The sequence below is a fragment of the Oncorhynchus mykiss genome, chromosome 10 (assembly GCF_057628025.1).
Source record: "Oncorhynchus mykiss isolate SJ-2025 chromosome 10, ASM5762802v1, whole genome shotgun sequence".
NCBI classification, from domain to species: Eukaryota; Metazoa; Chordata; class Actinopteri; order Salmoniformes; family Salmonidae; genus Oncorhynchus; species Oncorhynchus mykiss.
In genome coordinates this window covers 26,209,520-26,227,310 of record NC_143031.1, presented here as the reverse complement: position 1 = coordinate 26,227,310, position 17,791 = coordinate 26,209,520, and the positions used below count along the sequence as shown (strand labels likewise).

At 40.3% G+C, this 17,791-nt stretch overlaps 1 protein-coding gene and 1 long non-coding RNA gene across 2 annotated transcripts; both read left to right on the top strand.

Annotated features, from left to right (window-relative positions):
• The first annotated feature begins 14 nt into the window (after nt 1-14).
• On the top strand, nt 15-2,226 carry LOC110533545 (uncharacterized). The gene is made up of 3 exons (XR_005053604.2): nt 15-189; nt 553-673; nt 832-2,226. It is a non-coding gene; the product is annotated as an uncharacterized LOC110533545 (long non-coding RNA).
• An 804-nt stretch (nt 2,227-3,030) lies between these two features.
• tmem120aa (transmembrane protein 120Aa) lies at nt 3,031-13,279 on the top strand. Its single transcript, XM_021617869.3, has 12 exons — nt 3,031-5,340; nt 8,374-8,492; nt 8,656-8,772; nt 9,013-9,072; nt 9,222-9,317; nt 9,723-9,812; nt 10,312-10,377; nt 10,692-10,753; nt 10,987-11,079; nt 12,392-12,456; nt 12,581-12,649; nt 12,791-13,279. The coding sequence occupies exons 1-12, from the start codon at nt 5,182-5,184 to the stop codon at nt 12,902-12,904; spliced, it is 1,110 nt and encodes a 369-aa protein (XP_021473544.2). The 5' UTR covers nt 3,031-5,181; the 3' UTR covers nt 12,905-13,279.
• The last annotated feature ends 4,512 nt before the right edge of the window (nt 13,280-17,791 follow it).

The following is a 17,791-nucleotide window of genomic DNA, read 5'->3' as shown; positions in this document are numbered from 1 at the left end:
GACCAATCACAAATGACTACTATCCAGCCAAACGCAATGCCCGTTATTGTGTTACCTAGCAACATAACCTAAACAAACCTGTGTAATTTTCTCTACATTTTGTGTGGTTAGTTCAGAAATGTTGTAACTAAGTGCCCTTGGTTAGTTAACTTGAGCGGGAAAAGTAGTTGTCATTTTCACCCTAACCAGGTAAGTTTCTGCCCTAACCTGTAACGTTAACTGACTGCATTTTCTTTACTAGCATTATCAGCGAATGAGATAGGTCTCTGCTAACAACACACATACTTGGCTAACGTCACAGTCAATGGCAGAGACCGACATTAGGCTAATTAGGTAGCTAGCTATCTAGGGTGCTCTACCATATCTGATGTTTGTTTAAAAACTCGACTAGCTAACGTTATCTACAGAAAGATGTTGATATACTGAGAACAAATATTGTTCCTGAAACAAGTTAGCTAGTATTTGAAGCATGATGTTAGCAAGCTAACGTTAGCTAACTAGCTAGTAGTAGTCCAATGCGGGGTTTTGAAAACACTGACTTTTTATTTTCAGGTTGTCAGACTTCCTATAATGGCTGGAACAACCTTTTGCGATGTGTCTGAGCTTTGCAACATTCTTAATCAGTACACTCGCCTGTCCAGACTACCAAAGTTAAACTACCTCTGTTTGATTGGTAAGAGCCCAGTGGGGTCTGACTGTCATATTGGTTCAACACGATTTAAACAAATCCATTGTGTTGATAAACATAACTTATTTCTACGATTCAGTCTAACAATACAATCAAAGTTGCCTTTTATAAAAAGTGGACAAATGGTTGTGCTGTTTCCTCAGATGCTCGTGCTAAAGGACAGTACAATGCCAGCCATATCATCACTGCCAGAAATACAAAATAGGTATGAGTGTCAAATCAGTCATTAACACAGTACAAAACAGCTCATCCCACCTTAGGTTCAAAATACTCTGCTTCAATTAAGTTGCAATGTTCAATAGGGGCGGCAGGTTGGGCCAGTAACCGAAAGATAGAATCCCTGAGCTGACCATGTAAAATCTGTCGTTCTGCCCCTGATCAAGGCAGTTAACCCACTGTTACCCAGTAGGCCATCATTGTAAATAAGAATTTGTTCTTAACTGACTTACTTGCCTTGTTAAATAAAGGTTCAATTTAATAAAATAGAAAATAGTTGAGATGGAATCTAAAGGCAAATTCATTATGCTTGTGGAGGTGGAGAGTATGAGGAATATTGTGGTTTATGACATGATGAATGAAAAATAATACTTTTTGTATGTGTTTGACTAGTTTCAATTAAGCTCTGTGTCAGGTTAAAGTAAATTAATCTCAACCGTTTTTAATTGAATAGAAACGGCTTGTCAATTTTATTTTTCCTTTATTTAACTAGGCAAGTCAGTTAAGAACAAATTCTTATTTTCAATGACGGCCTAGGGACAGTGGGTTAACTGCCTTGTTCAGGGGAAGAACCACAAATTTTTACCTCATCAACTCTGGGATTTGATCTTGCAACCTTTCGGTTACTAGTCCAACGATCTAACTACTAGGCTACCTGCCGCCCCAATGATTGACAATTATATTAAATCCATGATATCCCATCAGAGAGATATGTAAGAATGGTGTGTGTGTGTGTTAGGCTATGGAAGGCCCTGACAAAATCAAACCGCTATCCTGTCCAGATTCTGAAAGGAGGCTATCGGGTTCTCAGCCTTGCATCCTTTCTTTAAAACACAGAAAATCCTTTACACAATAAAGGTAACACCTCCATTGCTCCAAACATTTGCTTCATATTGTGAGAATCTGTTGAGAAATTGCTAAACATACTCAGGTGATAACTCTTTCAAAGTTGTGATTTGCATAGATTGTTCTGCTGTCTGTTTCGTTCATGTGAATGTAGGAATTGGAGAGCTTGAGGCCTTATAAAGTAGAGCTCTTGCCAGGTCAACTCTACCTAGGCGATTACAAGCAGGCTATCAGTCCCCACGTCCTAAAAGACCTAAAACTGAGCGCACTTGTTTATGTCTCTGAAGACACTAGTCATGTGTGTGAGGACTCGTATTTACATGCCAAAGGAGCATGTCCTAAATAGTTGTTTAAATAAAATGTTTTTCTTTTGAAATTAGGTTGGAAAAAGGAAACCACACCATCCGTCACATTAATGTGGCAGATTCTGTGGAGACTGATGTACTCCAGTTTTGAGAGGATATGTGTTTTCATTGGTAGGCTGCATGTATTTTCTTCCACTTTTTATACTGAACAAAAATATAAACGCAACATGCAACAATTTCAAAGATTTTACTGAGTTACAGTTCTTTTAAGGAAATCAGTCAATTGAAATAAATTCATTAGACCTGATCTATGGATTTCACATTACTGGGCAGAGGCGCAGCCATGAGTGGGTAAGCCCACCCACTTGGGGGCCAGGCCCACCCACTGGAGAGCCAGGCCCAGCCAATTAGAATGAGTTTTTATTAAGTGCTTTATTACATACAGAAATACTCCTCAGTTTCATCAGCTGTCCCGGTGGCTGGTCCCAGATGATCCTGCAGGTGAAGAAGCCGGATGTGGAGCTCCAGGGCTGGCGTGGTTACACATGGTCTGCGGTATGAGGCTGGTAGGACATACTGCCAAATTCTCTAAAACAACGTTGGAGGCGGTTTATGGTAGATAAATTAACATTAAATTATCTGGCAACAGCTCTGGTGGACATTCCTGCAGTCAGCATGCCAATTGCATGCTCCCTCAACTTGAGACATCTGTGGCACATTTTAGAGTGGCCTTTTATTGTCCCCAGCGCAAGGTGCACCTGTGTAGTGGTCATGCTGTTTAATCAGCTTCTTAATATGCCACACCTGTCAGGTGGATGGATTATCTTGGCAAAGGAGAAATGTAGTGATGTAAACAAATTTGTGCACAACATTTGAGAGAAATAAGCTTTTTGTGTGTTTGGAAAATTTCCAAGATCTTTTATTTCAGCTCATGAAACATGAGACCTTATTGTGTTGCAAATGTTCCCCATTTAGGATCTCGTCTCAACACTGGATCTGCAGTTGAGATTTTTTCAAGTCACAGAATAAGCCGCTGTAGTGCTGCAGCCATGGCTTTTCTTTTGCACCACTTGAAATATACATTAGGGGCAAGTTATATTTATATATTTTCCTGTCTTCTTTGGAATGTGTAGTAGAAATAGTGAAGTTCAGGCTGTTCCAGTTTCTGTTTTGGGAATCTGAAGAAATGTTGATTGGCTTAGTAATGATAATACTGCGTGTTTATAGTATAGGAAGGCCCTAAAAATGGTCAAAGACTCCAGCCACCCAAGTCATAAACTGTTCTCTCTGCTACCTCACGGCAATCAGTACCAGAGTGCCAAGTCTGGGACCAAAAGGCTCCTTAACAGCTTCTACCTCCAAGCCATAAGACTTCTGAACAGTTAATCAAATGGCTACCAGGACTATTTGCATCGACCCCCTTATTTTATTCTTATTTTTTTGCACTGACTCTCTTGCACAGGCTTGACATACACTCACAGGACTTTAACCACACACTCACACATACTACATTGACACTCCAACACACAGAACACACACACAGAGACACGCACATGCATATTGATGACACACACACACATTCACATGCTTTCACACATGCTGCTACTCTCTGTTTATTATCTATGCATAATCACTTTACCCCAACCTACATGTACATATTACCTCAACTAACTCGTAAGCTGCTGCATTTAGTAAGTGACACTTTTTTCTGTTATTCTTGCCACACCATTATGATATTGATGGCAATTTTCTCACTGCAGGAGGCCTGGGAGCTTGTCCTACAATGTAAAACCAACATGAGGCCAAACTGAGGGTTTGTACAACAGCTGTCTGACTGGGAGCTGCACACACTGGGTAGACGAATGACTGATATTGCAGTGCCCTGCTATTAATATGGACAGTAGCTCATTTGAATTAGTCCAGACCTTAATGGCACCAGAGCCCTGTAATTCACTGGAACACTATTTACCCAATGAAAATTTTAAAAAGTACATGGATATTGTCATGAAGTTCCCTTCCTCCTTTATATTGACCTTCTTGGGTGGTTGATGACATTTGTATGCAATGAGCACCAATTTCTCACAAATATTTAAAGTATGGTCATAGTACACATACACAGACACATAAGTATGTGAGAACCATAGGCTTGCTGATCATCAGTTCATTGTAAGATATTCATTTTCCATATGTAATGCAATATTATTATTTCTGAAGACCCAGGCATTGATGCAGCTAAAACAACTTATGTACATTGATACATTTGTCCTGCTGATATTCTGGAATCATAGTAATACATTTGTCCTGCTGATATTCTGGAATCATAGGTCCTGAGAATGCTGAATGACAACTTGTCAGGATTATGTAATCAATGTAATGATAAGGTCCAGTGGCACGCCCAGTGGTGTAAAGTACTTAAGTAAAAATACTTTAAAGTACTACTAAAGTTGTTTTGGGGGATATCTGTACTTTACGTTACTATTTATATTTTTGACAACTTTTACTTTACTACATTCCTAAATGAAATAATGTACTTTTTATTCCATACATTTTCCTTGACACCCAAAAGTACTCCTTACATTTTGAATGCTTAGCAGGACAGGAAAATTGTCCAATTCACGCCCTTATCAAGATAACATTCCTGGTCATCCCTACTGCCTCTGATCTGGCAGACTCACTAAACACAAATTATTATTTTGAAAATTATGTTGGTGTGCCTCTGGCAATCCATTCATAAAAAAAACGAGACAATCGTGTTGGGTGGCTTGCTTAATATAAGGAATTTGAAATTATGTATACTTTTACTTTAGATACTTAAGTATATTTTAGCAATTACATTTACTTTCGTATATTTAAAACCAAATACTTTGAGTTTTACTCAAGTAGTATTTTACTGGGTGAATTTCACTTTTACTTGAGTCCTTTTATATTAATGTGTCTTACTTTTACTTAAATTTGACAATTGAGTACTTTTTCCGCCACTGAGAACACCATGATCTTGCGGAGAAAATACGGTAATAACAGTCACCCAATCAGCTGTTCTATTGTTCGAAAGCTTTCATTGGCTCACGCGTGGGCGTTGAAAACTTCAAGAAATGAATCGGGACACGTCATTGGATAAACAGTTGGATGAGGTGTCCTCGAAGTGATAGGTCTTACAACTGTTGCACAGCTGACATTTATTCTTGCCTTTGCCCACATAGGAATAAAATGTTATTCAACCAAACTAGTTTGGCTGATTGCTTACAGGAGTGGGAGGGTCTGGAAAAGGACTTTCAACGGGTCCAGGTAAGGGGCATGTTTTATAAAAGTATATTTCCTACAAACTTGCTGACTTCAAGTTATCGGTTCGCCAATTCGCTACAGCCAGTCGCCCATAAACAAGCTAATCCGCACAATGTGTGTTTACGACAGCTAGCTAGGTAGGAAACGTTGGCAGCAAATGCTCGCCAATCCAGAAACATGTATTTGTAGGCTAGCTAGCTGTGATTGTACATTTTACAATCCTGAACTGACTAACGTTAGCGAGTTACTTGAAATAGTAATCTAACGAAATGTCATGGGAATTATTAATGGCATTGGGTATTCGTAAACAAGCTGTCCACACTCAGTTTGCCACTGCTCTGGCAAACCGTCAACCTAGCTGGCTGGCTAGCTAGCACACCCAAGAAAGAATGCAAGAATGAAGGTTCTTCATACCACACTTCCTTGGGCCTTATTGCTTAAATATATCATATTAAATTCCACTATGATATCAAACACGTTCTGTATACAACCTGGTGATATTAGGCTGCTTCCAGAGTAACTGATTTCTACCTACAAAAGTTATTGCTATGAAATATATTTGGAACTATTTAACATTTCTAATAGAACTTATTACTGTAAATTGACAAACTCTTGAGAAGTTATAACATTGGAGGACATACAGATCAGTAGCTATCACTTTTCTTATTCTTTTTTAAAGGCCCAGTGCAGTCTGTGATTTTCCTCTGTTTTATATATTTCCACTATGAGGTTGGAATAATACTGTGAAATTACAACAATGATCTTTTAGTGTAAGAGCTGTTTGAAAAGACCACTTAAAATGTTAGCCTGTTGTGGTGGAAGTTTTGGCCTGCCAGGTGACATCACCAGGCGGTAAATTAGTTATAGACCAAGAGTTCCAAACCTCTTTGTCAATAAAAGTTTTCTGTTTTCTCCTCCATACTCAGATGATTCCCAGACAGTCCAAGCAAAATTCTTGCTAGAGAAATTGCTCTTTGCTAAGAAGCTACTTTTGTTTTCTTTTTGACCATTTTAATTAAAAACAATCACAGTAAGGTACTTAATTGTTATCCCGAAAGTTGTTGATATTGAGATAAAAAAGGCTGCATTGGAAGCCTCACAAGCAAGCAGTACAACTAGACCAACATTTTGAAATTGATTTCCATAATTTCCAAAGTGTGAGACCTAGGCCACATCCGGTTAAGTCTGTACAAATGTCAAGGTAGATTGTAACACTTAGCTTAAACAAAATGAATTGGCTCAGCACAAGCAAGCTTTAATACAGCTCTTATGGTCATTCTTAGGTTACGTGCAATGACAATAAGTGTCAGTGAAATATCCCATCATACAGTGCCTTGCGAAAGTATTCGGCCCCCTTGAACTTTGCGACCTTTTGCCACATTTCAGGCTTCAAACATAGACATAAAACTGTATTTTTTTGTGAAGAATCAACAACAAGTGGGACACAATCATGAAGTGGAATGACATTTATTGGATATTTCAAACTTTTTTAACAAATCAAAAACTGAAAAATTGGGCGTGCAAAATTATTCAGCCCCCTTAAGTTAATACTTTGTAGCGCCACCTTTTGCTGCGATTACAGCTGTAAGTCGCTTGGGGTATGTCTCTATCAGTTTTGCACATCGAGAGACTGACATTTTTTCCCATTCCTCCTTGCAAAACAGCTCGAGCTCAGTGAGGTTGGATGGAGAGCATTTGTGAACAGCAGTTTTCAGTTCTTTCCACAAATTCTCGATTGGATTCAGGTCTGGACTTTGACTTGGCCATTCTAACACCTGGATATGTTTATTTTTGAACCATTCCATTGTAGATTTTGCTTTATGTTTTGGATCATTGTCTTGATGGAAGACAAATCTCCGTCCCAGTCTCAGGTCTTTTGCAGACTCCATCAGGTTTTCTTCCAGAATGGTCCTGTATTTGGCTCCATCCATCTTCCCATCAATTTTAACCATCTTCCCTGTCCCTGCTGAAGAAAAGCAGGCCCAAACCATGATGCTGCCGCCACCATGTTTGACAGTGGGGATGGTGTGTTGCTTTTACGCCAAACATAACGTTTTGCATTGTTGCCAAAAAGTTCAATTTTGGTTTCATCTGACCAGAGCACCTTCTTCCACATGTTTGGTGTGTCTCCCAGGTGGCTTGTGGCAAACTTTAATCAACACTTTTTATGGATATCTTTAAGAAATGGCTTTCTTCTTGCCACTTCCATAAAGGCCAGATTTGTGCAATATACGACTGATTGTTGTCCTATGGACAGAGTCTCCCACCTCAGCTGTAGATCTCTGCAGTTCATCCAGAGTGATCATGGGCCTCTTGGCTGCATCTCTGATCAGTCTTCTCCTTGTATGAGCTGAAAGTTTAGAGGGACGGCCAGGTCTTGGTAGATTTGCAGTGGTCTGATACTCCTTCCATTTCAATATTATCACTTGCACAGTGCTCCTTGGGATGTTTAAAGCTTGGGAAATATTTTTGTATCCAAATCCGGCTTTAAACTTCTTCACAACAGTATCTTGGACCTGCCTGGTGTGTTCCTTGTTCTTCATGATGCTCTCTGCGCTTTTAACGGACCTCTGAGACTATCACAGTGCAGGTGCATTTATACGGAGACTTGATTAAACACAGGTGGATTGTATTTATCATCATTAGTCATTTAGGTCAACATTGGATCATTCAGAGATCCTCACTGAACTTCTGGAGAGAGTTTGCTGCACTGAAAGTAAAGGGGCTGAATAATTTTGCACGCCCAATTTTTCAGTTTTTGATTTGTTAAAAAAGTTTGAAATATCCAATAAATGTCGTTCCACTTCATGATTGTGTCCCACTTGTTGTTGATTCTTCACAAAAAAAATACATTTTTATATCTTTATGTTTGAAGCCTGAAATGTGGCAAAAGGTCGCAAAGTTCAAGGGGGTCGAATACTTTCGCAAGGCACTGTATCTAGTGCAACCACATTGCTGAGTGACCTGAGATGATAGTGTGCTGCATATGCACCATAGAGATGCAAAATTGTTCTTACCATCTCTATTTTCCTCTAGGAGACTCACCGTCTGTATAAACAGAAGCTTGAGGAGGTCTCCAAGCTACAAGACAGCTGTTCCAATGCCATAGCGCGACAGAGGAAGAAATTAAAAGAGCTCACAGTGTCGCTGGAAGAGTAAGTATCAAGCACAGTTGATGTAATAGGACACATGGAACCTCACATTTTTCAATTATCTAGTAATCACAGTGTAATAGACCTCACTGTAGTCATAATTCTCATAATTCTATTGGTCCGCTTTGTACTTATTACTAAATCATGTTGTCCTTTTCCTCTTTAGATGCAAAGAAACACCGAGTCCAGAGGAAATGAATGCAATAAATGGGATCCAGGGATCTATCAAGGACAGACCAAATGTTTTCTTTGAAATGGAGTCTTTCTTGCCAAAGAAGAATGGGTAAAACAAATATAGGCGTCTTTTGCATAGCAGTAGCTTCTCGCAGGCTACCGTCTCGGTATTAAGCTATCTACTACAACACGCCTTAAGCACATAGTGTGTAGTCCAAACTGTCAGTGTAAAACAGTTTAGCTTGATACGGGTTGGCTCTCTACTAGACAACGTGAGTTTGGCTCTCTATTAGAGAAGATTTGTAGACAATTATTTTCTTGATAAAATTCTCTCCCCTTTGCTGTACAGGTTATACCTCAGTCTCGTTCTTGGGAACGTGAATGTAACATTGCTCAACAAACACTCCAAGTAAGAGCTTTTCAGTAATTTAACAAATGTATTGCAATGTAATAATGAAGTCATAACATGATAATGAGAACTCATACTCAAACTGAACTCAAACTGTTGGCCTCTTGGTGAACATAACAGATGCTTTTTCTCTGTTCTCTCGCCACAAGATTTGCCTACAAAGATGAATATGAGAAATTCAAATTGGTCCTCACCGTCTTACTCCTTGTCTTCTCATTCACATGTCGCTTTGTATTTAGTTACAGGTGAGTAACCTCTCATATACCATTTTATTGACAATCCATATTTATTTAGAATTTTTATTTTACCTTTATTTAACTAGGCAAGTCAGTTAAGAACACATTCTTATTTTCAATGACGGCCTAGGAACAGTGGGTTAACTGCCTTGTTCAGGGGAAGAACGACAGATTTGTACCTTGTCAGCTCGGGGATTCGATCTTGCAACCTTTCAGTTACTAGTCCAACGCTCTAACCACTAGGCTACAATAAAATTAGCAACTAATTAAAAACATTCCACTATTGTATGTATTATTAGCTGTAATATATTGTTATTATGCAGTAATACCTATAAATTACATTTGCTCCTGTTTGTCTTTGACTCTGAACTTGGTGAACTAGTGTTTGTGGTTGTGTCTGTCTTTGTTTGGCAGAGCCTTAGACGCTCTCTTCAACTTCCTGCTGGTGTGGTACTACTGCACACTGACCATTCGGGAGAGTATCCTCATTAGCAATGGCTCCAGGTCAGTAGTCAGCACTTCATACTGCTGGTGTGTGTTTGCATTCAACTGAAGACACTGCACCACTGTGTGTTTGCGCTACAACAGTGGTCCAATGAAACAGCACCTTGTTTGTGTCAGCCTCATTACATGGAGGCATGTTGATGCTGCTTTGTCCCCTCAGCATATGCCATCTCTTGTGTGAAACATAAGGATACTTTGCCTGCACTATAGATTGACTTCTATACGATACTATTTTTCTTTGTCGTCTTCCGTATACCTACCTGCACAGTGTGTGATATAAAAATCCTCACAATTCAATTTTATTAGGATTTTTATGCTGTGAGGCTTTTTACATCACACACTGCAGTCCTGAATTGATACTAACTACTGTACTTTGATGTACAATCCTGCATGTACAATACACTTAGATTTATATCTCATATGTACTGTCCATTCTAGCTATTTATTCTCTGTGGCCTGTACATAGATCTTGGTGTGACTTGTTTGTTTGTTCCTTCAGGATCAAGGGTTGGTGGGTGTTTCATCACTATGTGTTCTGCTTCCTGTCCGGAGTGATGCTGACTTGGTAAGTGCTCCCCAATGTTCTACATCTGCAATATGATATCACTCTAACTATGGCTGGGCGTGTGATCAAATTAAGCACGAGGGAGACACTGAACACTGCAGCCCCAGAGGCCTGGAGTTTTAGTAAGTTACCATGTTACCATTTTTATTACCATATTTATGAGTGCACAAGACAAGAAGAACAGATTAGGTAGCTTGTTGACCTTTAACCCAGATGCATTTTATTTATTTTTTTACCTCTGATTGGCTATTGGGAATTATATATATGGGAATTTGCACCATAGTACTTATCTAACTGCCCTATCCGTCCTACAGGCCGGAAGGCATACTCTACCAGATGTTCAGGAATCAGTTTCTCACCTACTGCTTGTACCAAAGTAAGACACAACTGTAATATCTTTAAGTGCGAGATAGAATGACTATGGAGTAAATCACATACAGTTGTTTTTAATATGAAGCTATCATTATTGAAAACAAATGGCACCATTCAACTTTTGAATAGGCATTTCAATTAATTCACCTTTGAAATGGGATTGACCTGAAACCTGGGACGAAATAGAACAGTGTCAATATTAATACAGTACACTTCTGTTGTGTTTGTGCAAAATAGGTTTTGTCCAGTTTCTCCAGTACTACTACCAGAGTGGCTGTCTGTACAGACTTCGAGCCCTGGGAGAGAGTCACAACATGGACTTGACAGTTGGTGAGTGAGAAGTCACATATTGTTGTGTGTCATCATGACTACTCACTGATCACGTGTTTTAAGAGTAACATGACCAAAATTACAAAAACGCATCCTCCTCCATCACTCCTCATTGACCTGATATCATCATCAACACATAGTGTAGTTTGCAGCTGTATCGTACATGTTTACTGGTATTGTATAGTATGGTTATTATATATGCATTCCAAATACACTATATATACAAAAGTATGTGGACACCCCTTCAAATTAGTTTGACACTCGTTGCTGACAGGTGTATAAAATCGAGCACACAGCCATGCAATCTCCATAGAGTAACATTGGCAGTAGAATGGCATTAATGAAGAGCTCAGTGATTTTCAACGTGGCACCGTCGTAGAATACCACCTTTTCAACATGTCAGTTCGTCAAATTTCTGCCCTGGTAGAGCTGCTCCGGTCAACTAAGTGCTGTTATTGTGATGTGGAAACGTCTAGGAGCAACAACAGGTCAGCCGTGAAGTGGTAGGCCACACAAGCTCACAGAACTGGGCGCGAGTAGTGAAGCGCGTAGCGCGTAAAAACCGCCTGTTCTCGGTTACAACGCTACTTCCAAATTGCCTCTGGAAGCAACATCAGCACAAGAACTGTTCGTCTGGAGCTTCTTGAAATGGGTTTCCATGGCCAAGCAGCCGCACACAAGCCTAAGATCACCATGCACAATGCCAAGAGTCAGCTAGAGTGGTGTAAAGCTCACCGCCATTGGACACTGGATCAGTGGGAACCCAATGCATAGTGCCAACTGTAAAGTTTGGTGGAGGAGGAATAATGGTCCAGGGCTATTAGTTCCAGTGAGGGTAAATCTTAAGACTACAGCATATAATGACAATCTAGATGATTCTGGGCTTCCAACTTTGTGGCAACAGTTTGGTGAAGGCCCTTTCCTGTTTCAGCATGACAATGCCCCCGTGGACAAAGCGAGGTCCATACAGAAATGGTTTGTCAAGATCAGTGTGGAATAACTTGACTGGCCTGCACAGAGCCCTGACCTCAACCCTATCTAAGACCGTTGGAATGAATTGGAACGCTGACTGCGAGCCAGGCCTAATCGCCCATCATCATTGCCCTACCTCACTAATCCTCTTATGTATGATTGGAAGCAATGTTTCAACATCTAGTCTTCCAAGAAGAGTGGAGGCTGTTACAGCAGCAAAGGGGGACCACCTCCATATTAATGCCCATGATTTTGGAATGAGCAGTTCAATGAGCAGGTGTCTACATACTTTGGTCATGTAGTGTATTTAGTGACATAAACAAACATTCCACCACCTCAGAGGGTTTCCAGTCGTGGATGTGGCGAGGCCTGACCTTCCTTCTGCCCTTCCTGTTCTTTGGTCATGTGAGTATCAGCAGGGGGGGGGTTATTGAAAGTACCAAAGTTATTTCTGGATATTGTTGTTTCTGCAGTTGTATGTATTGATTTTAGAGAAAGAGTGACACCACTATGTTCTGTGTGTTTGTAGTTCTGGCAGCTTTACAATGGCCTAACACTGTTCAGGATGGCCCAGCTCCCAGAGTGTAAAGAGTGGCAAGTCAGTGCATTTCACAGATGCTCTTTTCATTTCACAGAGAAATGAATGAAATTTATATTAATATATATTTTGTTGACTGTCAAATTTAAAGTGAACATTTGCAACAGTATTCCTAACCTGTCCTCCCTCCCCACCCTACAGGTCTTCATGTGTGGCTGCTCCTACCTTGTGTTGTTCATGGGGAACTTCTCCACCACACTTGGAGTAGTCTACCATAAGTACATCCACAACCAAGACAAGTCCAAGAGCCTATAAGACTTGAAGAGAAAGATAACTAGATATTGTTATGAACCCAACGATTTATTCAAAAGAATATGTGCAAAAGGTGTTTTATACTAATATGCTTTTTATGTCTATTTTATGCGTTTGTCTTGTAAACGTGTACTTTTTTCTGTTGTACCATTGTATCTAATGTGTTTCGTTTTGAATAGAAATGTTGAACCACATTGTTCTTTGTTTTTCTGAGAAATGCAGCTTGTCACTTTCAGCATCGTATGATTTAATTGTGTGTGAGATTACCTGAATAGGTTGGAGATATTATAGTGAAAGAGAATTACATGCCTTGCACTGACTGTCACCAAACTGTCTACATGTTCAGCTGTGTCAAAAGAGAGCTCACTGCAATAATAAGCCACTGACTGAGTCTGTGATTTGTTCATTAAATGTCTCATCAGGAGACTATGCCATGTGTCTTACCACTGATATGTTAGGGATATGTTGACAATTTTACTTTCTTCTTCTTGGCTGATACTATTTTGAAGATGGATAGTCTTCTTCTCGATGGTTTGATAGGATGGTTGATACCAAAGTGAGTTCTATTTAATTCAATTATCGGACCTTTCAGGAACATAGCGTTATCACATTTCACTATAGCCCAAAGGCCAGCAGATGGCGATATCGAGTCGTTTCATCTTACCATCCAAAGGGAATGTGTGCAGCCGGCTATACATTCGTATCCCCTGTGGACTGGTTCGTACATCAAATATTCTTCATTCAGGCTGTGAAGGAGTCTGTTTTTCAACTTTAAATTGATTAAATGGCGAGAAGGCGAAAAAAAACTGAAAATATGCATACTTTCTTTATGAAGCCGTTTTCCACCACCATGCTAGAGTGGCTAATGCTAGTCCCGGATGTTGCGTAACGCGTTCAGCCAATCAGGTTGTATCAGTACATTTTTTTCATATTTGGTCTGAGTTTCAAAATTACATGTATTATATTTGTTGCCATGAACTCATTTACAGAACATTATTCATAGTTTTAATAAGAAAGATTAAACATTTATGCAGTGAAGTTATGAAGTAAAAATTAGATTAAGAGTAAAATACATGTATTTTTCACCCCAGATGCAACATGCAATTAATGTAATGATAGTTTTGTTTAGAGGTTTATTAAATTATATGTTCATAAATAGTCAAATAGTCAAATAATATCAATAAAACAAATTGGATCTTATAAGGGAATTTTATCTGATAATGTATAACAAAATGGAAGGCAGCACACTTCAAACACATTTATTTTCTAAAGCCCTTTTGACATCAACAAGTGTTTTACAGATGTTCAGCCTAAAACACATAATGAATAGTGTGCATGTTTTAGGAATTCAATGTATGTGGGTGTAATGGTAAGGGGCATGGCAGTCGGACATCATTCTAGGGCACGCCAGGTAGTCAGCAGCACAGCCAGGGCCTTTGCGACGTCCCTACCCCATTAAAGTTTAAATAAAAAAATTATTAAGGTAAGGGCAGAGAAGTCCCAAGGATCCCAGATAGCACTGACCGTGAAAAAAACAACTACTGCAACCTTATTGGCTGAACGCATTACATAACATCCAGGACTAGCATTAGCCACATGGTGATGGAAAATAGTGTTTCATCCCTTACAAAAAAGATTTCTGTTTTGAAACTGCGGTAGACAGTGGTATTTTAGACGCAGTTATTGCAGAATAACTGCATTGTACTGCAGTTATACTGCAAAATTACTACAGTGAAAAAAAACGTATTTTGGACACAGTGTTTGCAGCATAATGCAGTTATTGTCACGCTCTGACCATAGAGAGCCCTTGGATCTCTTTGGTGTTTAGGTCAGAGCGTGACTAGGGGGGTGTTCTAGTCATTCTATTTCTATGTTGGTGGGTTGTATGGTTCCCAATTAGAGGCAGCTGGTAATCGTTACCTCTAATTGGGGATCATATTTAGGAAGCCCTTTCTCCCACCTGCTTTGTGGGACCACTGATGTCACGTTTTTGTTGTTGAGTTATTGTTTTTTTGTTTGAAGTTTTCACCATAATATAGATGTGGAACTCTACACACACTGCGCCTTGGGCCGTCCATTACAACAACCGTGACAGAATATCCCACCACGAAAGGACCAAGCAGCTTGGACCTGGGAAGAGATGATGGGAGGTTGCGAGACCCTTCCTTGGCGGGAGTCGCAGAGTAATTGGGAAGGACAGCAACGACACCGGGGGCCGCGGCCACAGAAACCACAAGATTTCTGGGGGGGGGCACATGGAGTGGCCGGCTGAGCAGCGGAGAGTGCCAGACCCCGAATGGGAGTCGCTGGAGGAGTGCAATGAGGGATACCGGAGAGAACAGTTAGTGAGGAGTATGCTGCAGCGCAGGCGTGCTGAAGAGCGTGTCATCTGTGCCACCTCCTCGCACTCACCCTGAAGAGCCAGAGACCGTCAGGGAGGTGATGGAGAAGTTGGGAGAGCGAGAGGAGAGAGCTGTTGTGCAGGTGTGTTCTGCTCAACATTCGACATAAAGAGCCTGTCAGCAGTCTGGTGAAGTCTGTGCCGGCTCCACGCATCTGGCCTCCAGTGCGCCTCCCCAGTTTGGTACGTCCTGTGCCAGCTCCCCGCACCCTCCCTGAAGTGCGTGTCACCAGTCCGGTGCCACCTGTGCCGGCTCCACGCACCAGGCCTCCAGTGCGCCTCCCCAGTCCCGCTCCTAGGCCGGAGCCTTCTTCTGCGCCGGTGCCCAGTCCAGGCACGGCGTCCAGTCCCGCTCCAGGGCAGGAGCCTTCCTCTGTGCCGATTCCCAGTCCAGGCACGGCGTCCAGTCCCGCTTCATGGCAGGAGCCTTCCTCTGCGCCGGTGCCCAGTCCAGGCACGGCGTCCCACCCAGCTCCATGGCCGGAGCTCTCTTCTGCGCCGGTGCCCACGCTGCGCCTTGGTCCGTCCATTACAACAACCGTGACAGTTATACTGCACTCTGACTGCAATCTTTTTTTTTTAAAGGAGAAAAAAAGTATGCATATTTCCCCCGTTTTTTTCCGCGTTCTTGCCAGCCTGAATGGAGAATGTTTTATGTATGAACTGGTTCAAGGGGGATAGGAGTGTATAGCTGGCTGCACACATTCCCTTTGAATGGTAAAATGAAATTACTCATTATCGCCATCTGCAGGCCTTTAGCACCATGTACATAAATGTGAAGCTCATCTGGAGTTACCACAGCCACAAAGTCACAAACCTTGGTCTCAGAGATAAAACGTTATATTTGAAAATAATCTGTGTTATTCCATTTAGTATAATATGTTACTTTATGTACGGTTATATTACATTTACTAGAGGTATCATAGTAAAAAATTTATCTGGGACACAAGTATGATATGTTACAATATTGTATGGAGAGTAGGTTGCTTAAGTCAAATTGAACCTTTATTTAACTAGGCAAGTCAGTTAAGAACAAGTTCTTATTTACAATGACGGCCTAGCAAAAGGCCTCTTGCGGATTAAAAAAAACAAAACAGGGTTGTTGGCTGGGGTGAAGGGGTGTGTGTATATTAAGCAAAACTCTAGCAACCAAAATGTTTAGCCTGGTCTCAGAGCAAACTTATTATATTTAAAATATGTAACTTATTATATTCCAATATGTAACTTTTTGGGAGACCAGACCAAATTCACATAGAAATGTGAGTTATAGATCTGTCGATTACTTGAAAGACGCGGTAGATCTGTTCTATATGCTTCCCATTAAGTTTCATTTAGCGTCTTTTGGTTTTGTAAACCAGCTTCAAACAACTGAAAATATAATATTTTTGGTTATGGAAAATCTATTTCACAGCGCTTTAGATGGTAAAATTATTCCCTACACTATACTTGCTTGTTTTGTCAAATAAATGGAAATTAGGCAAACTATTTGAATTTTTGCAACCAGGAAATAACGAAGCGATTTCTGCATATTGCACAAACAAAAATCCTTGCCACTTCATTTAGTATGATATGTTAATTTATCTTACATTACATTGATTAGACGTAACATAGTAAACGTAAACCTAGGACATTCAAATTAGTATGATATATTAAGTTTGGTAAAGCAAAAATAAATGTCTAGCAACAAAGGTTGTGTGTTCTAATCTCATCATGAACAACTTTAGCATTTGAGCTAATTCGCAACTTTGCAACTACACTGAACAAAAATATAAACCTTCTAAAGTGTTAATCCTATGTTTCATGAGCTGAAATAAAATATTCCAGATATGTTCCATATGCACAAAAATAGTATTTGTCTCACATTTTGTGCACACATTTGTTTACATCCCTGTTAGTGAGCATTTATCCTTTGCCAAGATAATCCACCCACCTGACAGGCATAACAAGAAGCTGATTAAACAGCATTATCACTACACAGGTGCACCTTGTGCTGAGGAAAATAAAAGGCCACTCTAAAATGTGCAGTTTTGTCACATAACACAATGCCACAGTTGTTTCAAGTTGAGGGAGCATGCAATTGGCATACTGACTGCAGGAATGTCCACCAGAGCTGTTGCTAGAGAATTGAAAGTAAAAAGTTGAGGAGACTTAACTGCTTGGAGTAACCCTAGATTGTAAATTGTCATGGTCAAAACCAATTGATACAACCGTAGCTAGGATGGGGAGAAGTCTGTCTATAATAAAGCATTGCTCTGCATTCTTAACAGCACTATCAACAAGGCAGGTCCTACAGGCCCTAGTTTTGTCACACCTGGACTACTGTTCAGTCATGTGGTCAGGTGCCACAAAGAGGGACTTAGGAAAATTGCAATTGGCTCAGAACAGGGAAGCACAGCTGGCTCTTGGCTGTACGCAGCGAGCTAACATTAATAATATGCACGTCAATCTCTCCTGGCTCAAAGTGGAGGAGAGATTGACTTCATCACTAC

Bases quoted from the DNA above. Each gene is read 5' to 3' on its own strand.
- tmem120aa (XM_021617869.3), top strand. From the start codon at position 5,182: ATGAGGTGTCCTCGAAGTGATAGGTCTTACAACTGTTGCACAGCTGAC. The intron at 10,754-10,986 runs GTAAGACACAAC...TGTGCAAAATAG, and splicing joins CACCTACTGCTTGTACCAAA to GTTTTGTCCAGTTTCTCCAG. The intron at 11,080-12,391 runs GTGAGTGAGAAG...CCACCACCTCAG, and splicing joins CAACATGGACTTGACAGTTG to AGGGTTTCCAGTCGTGGATG.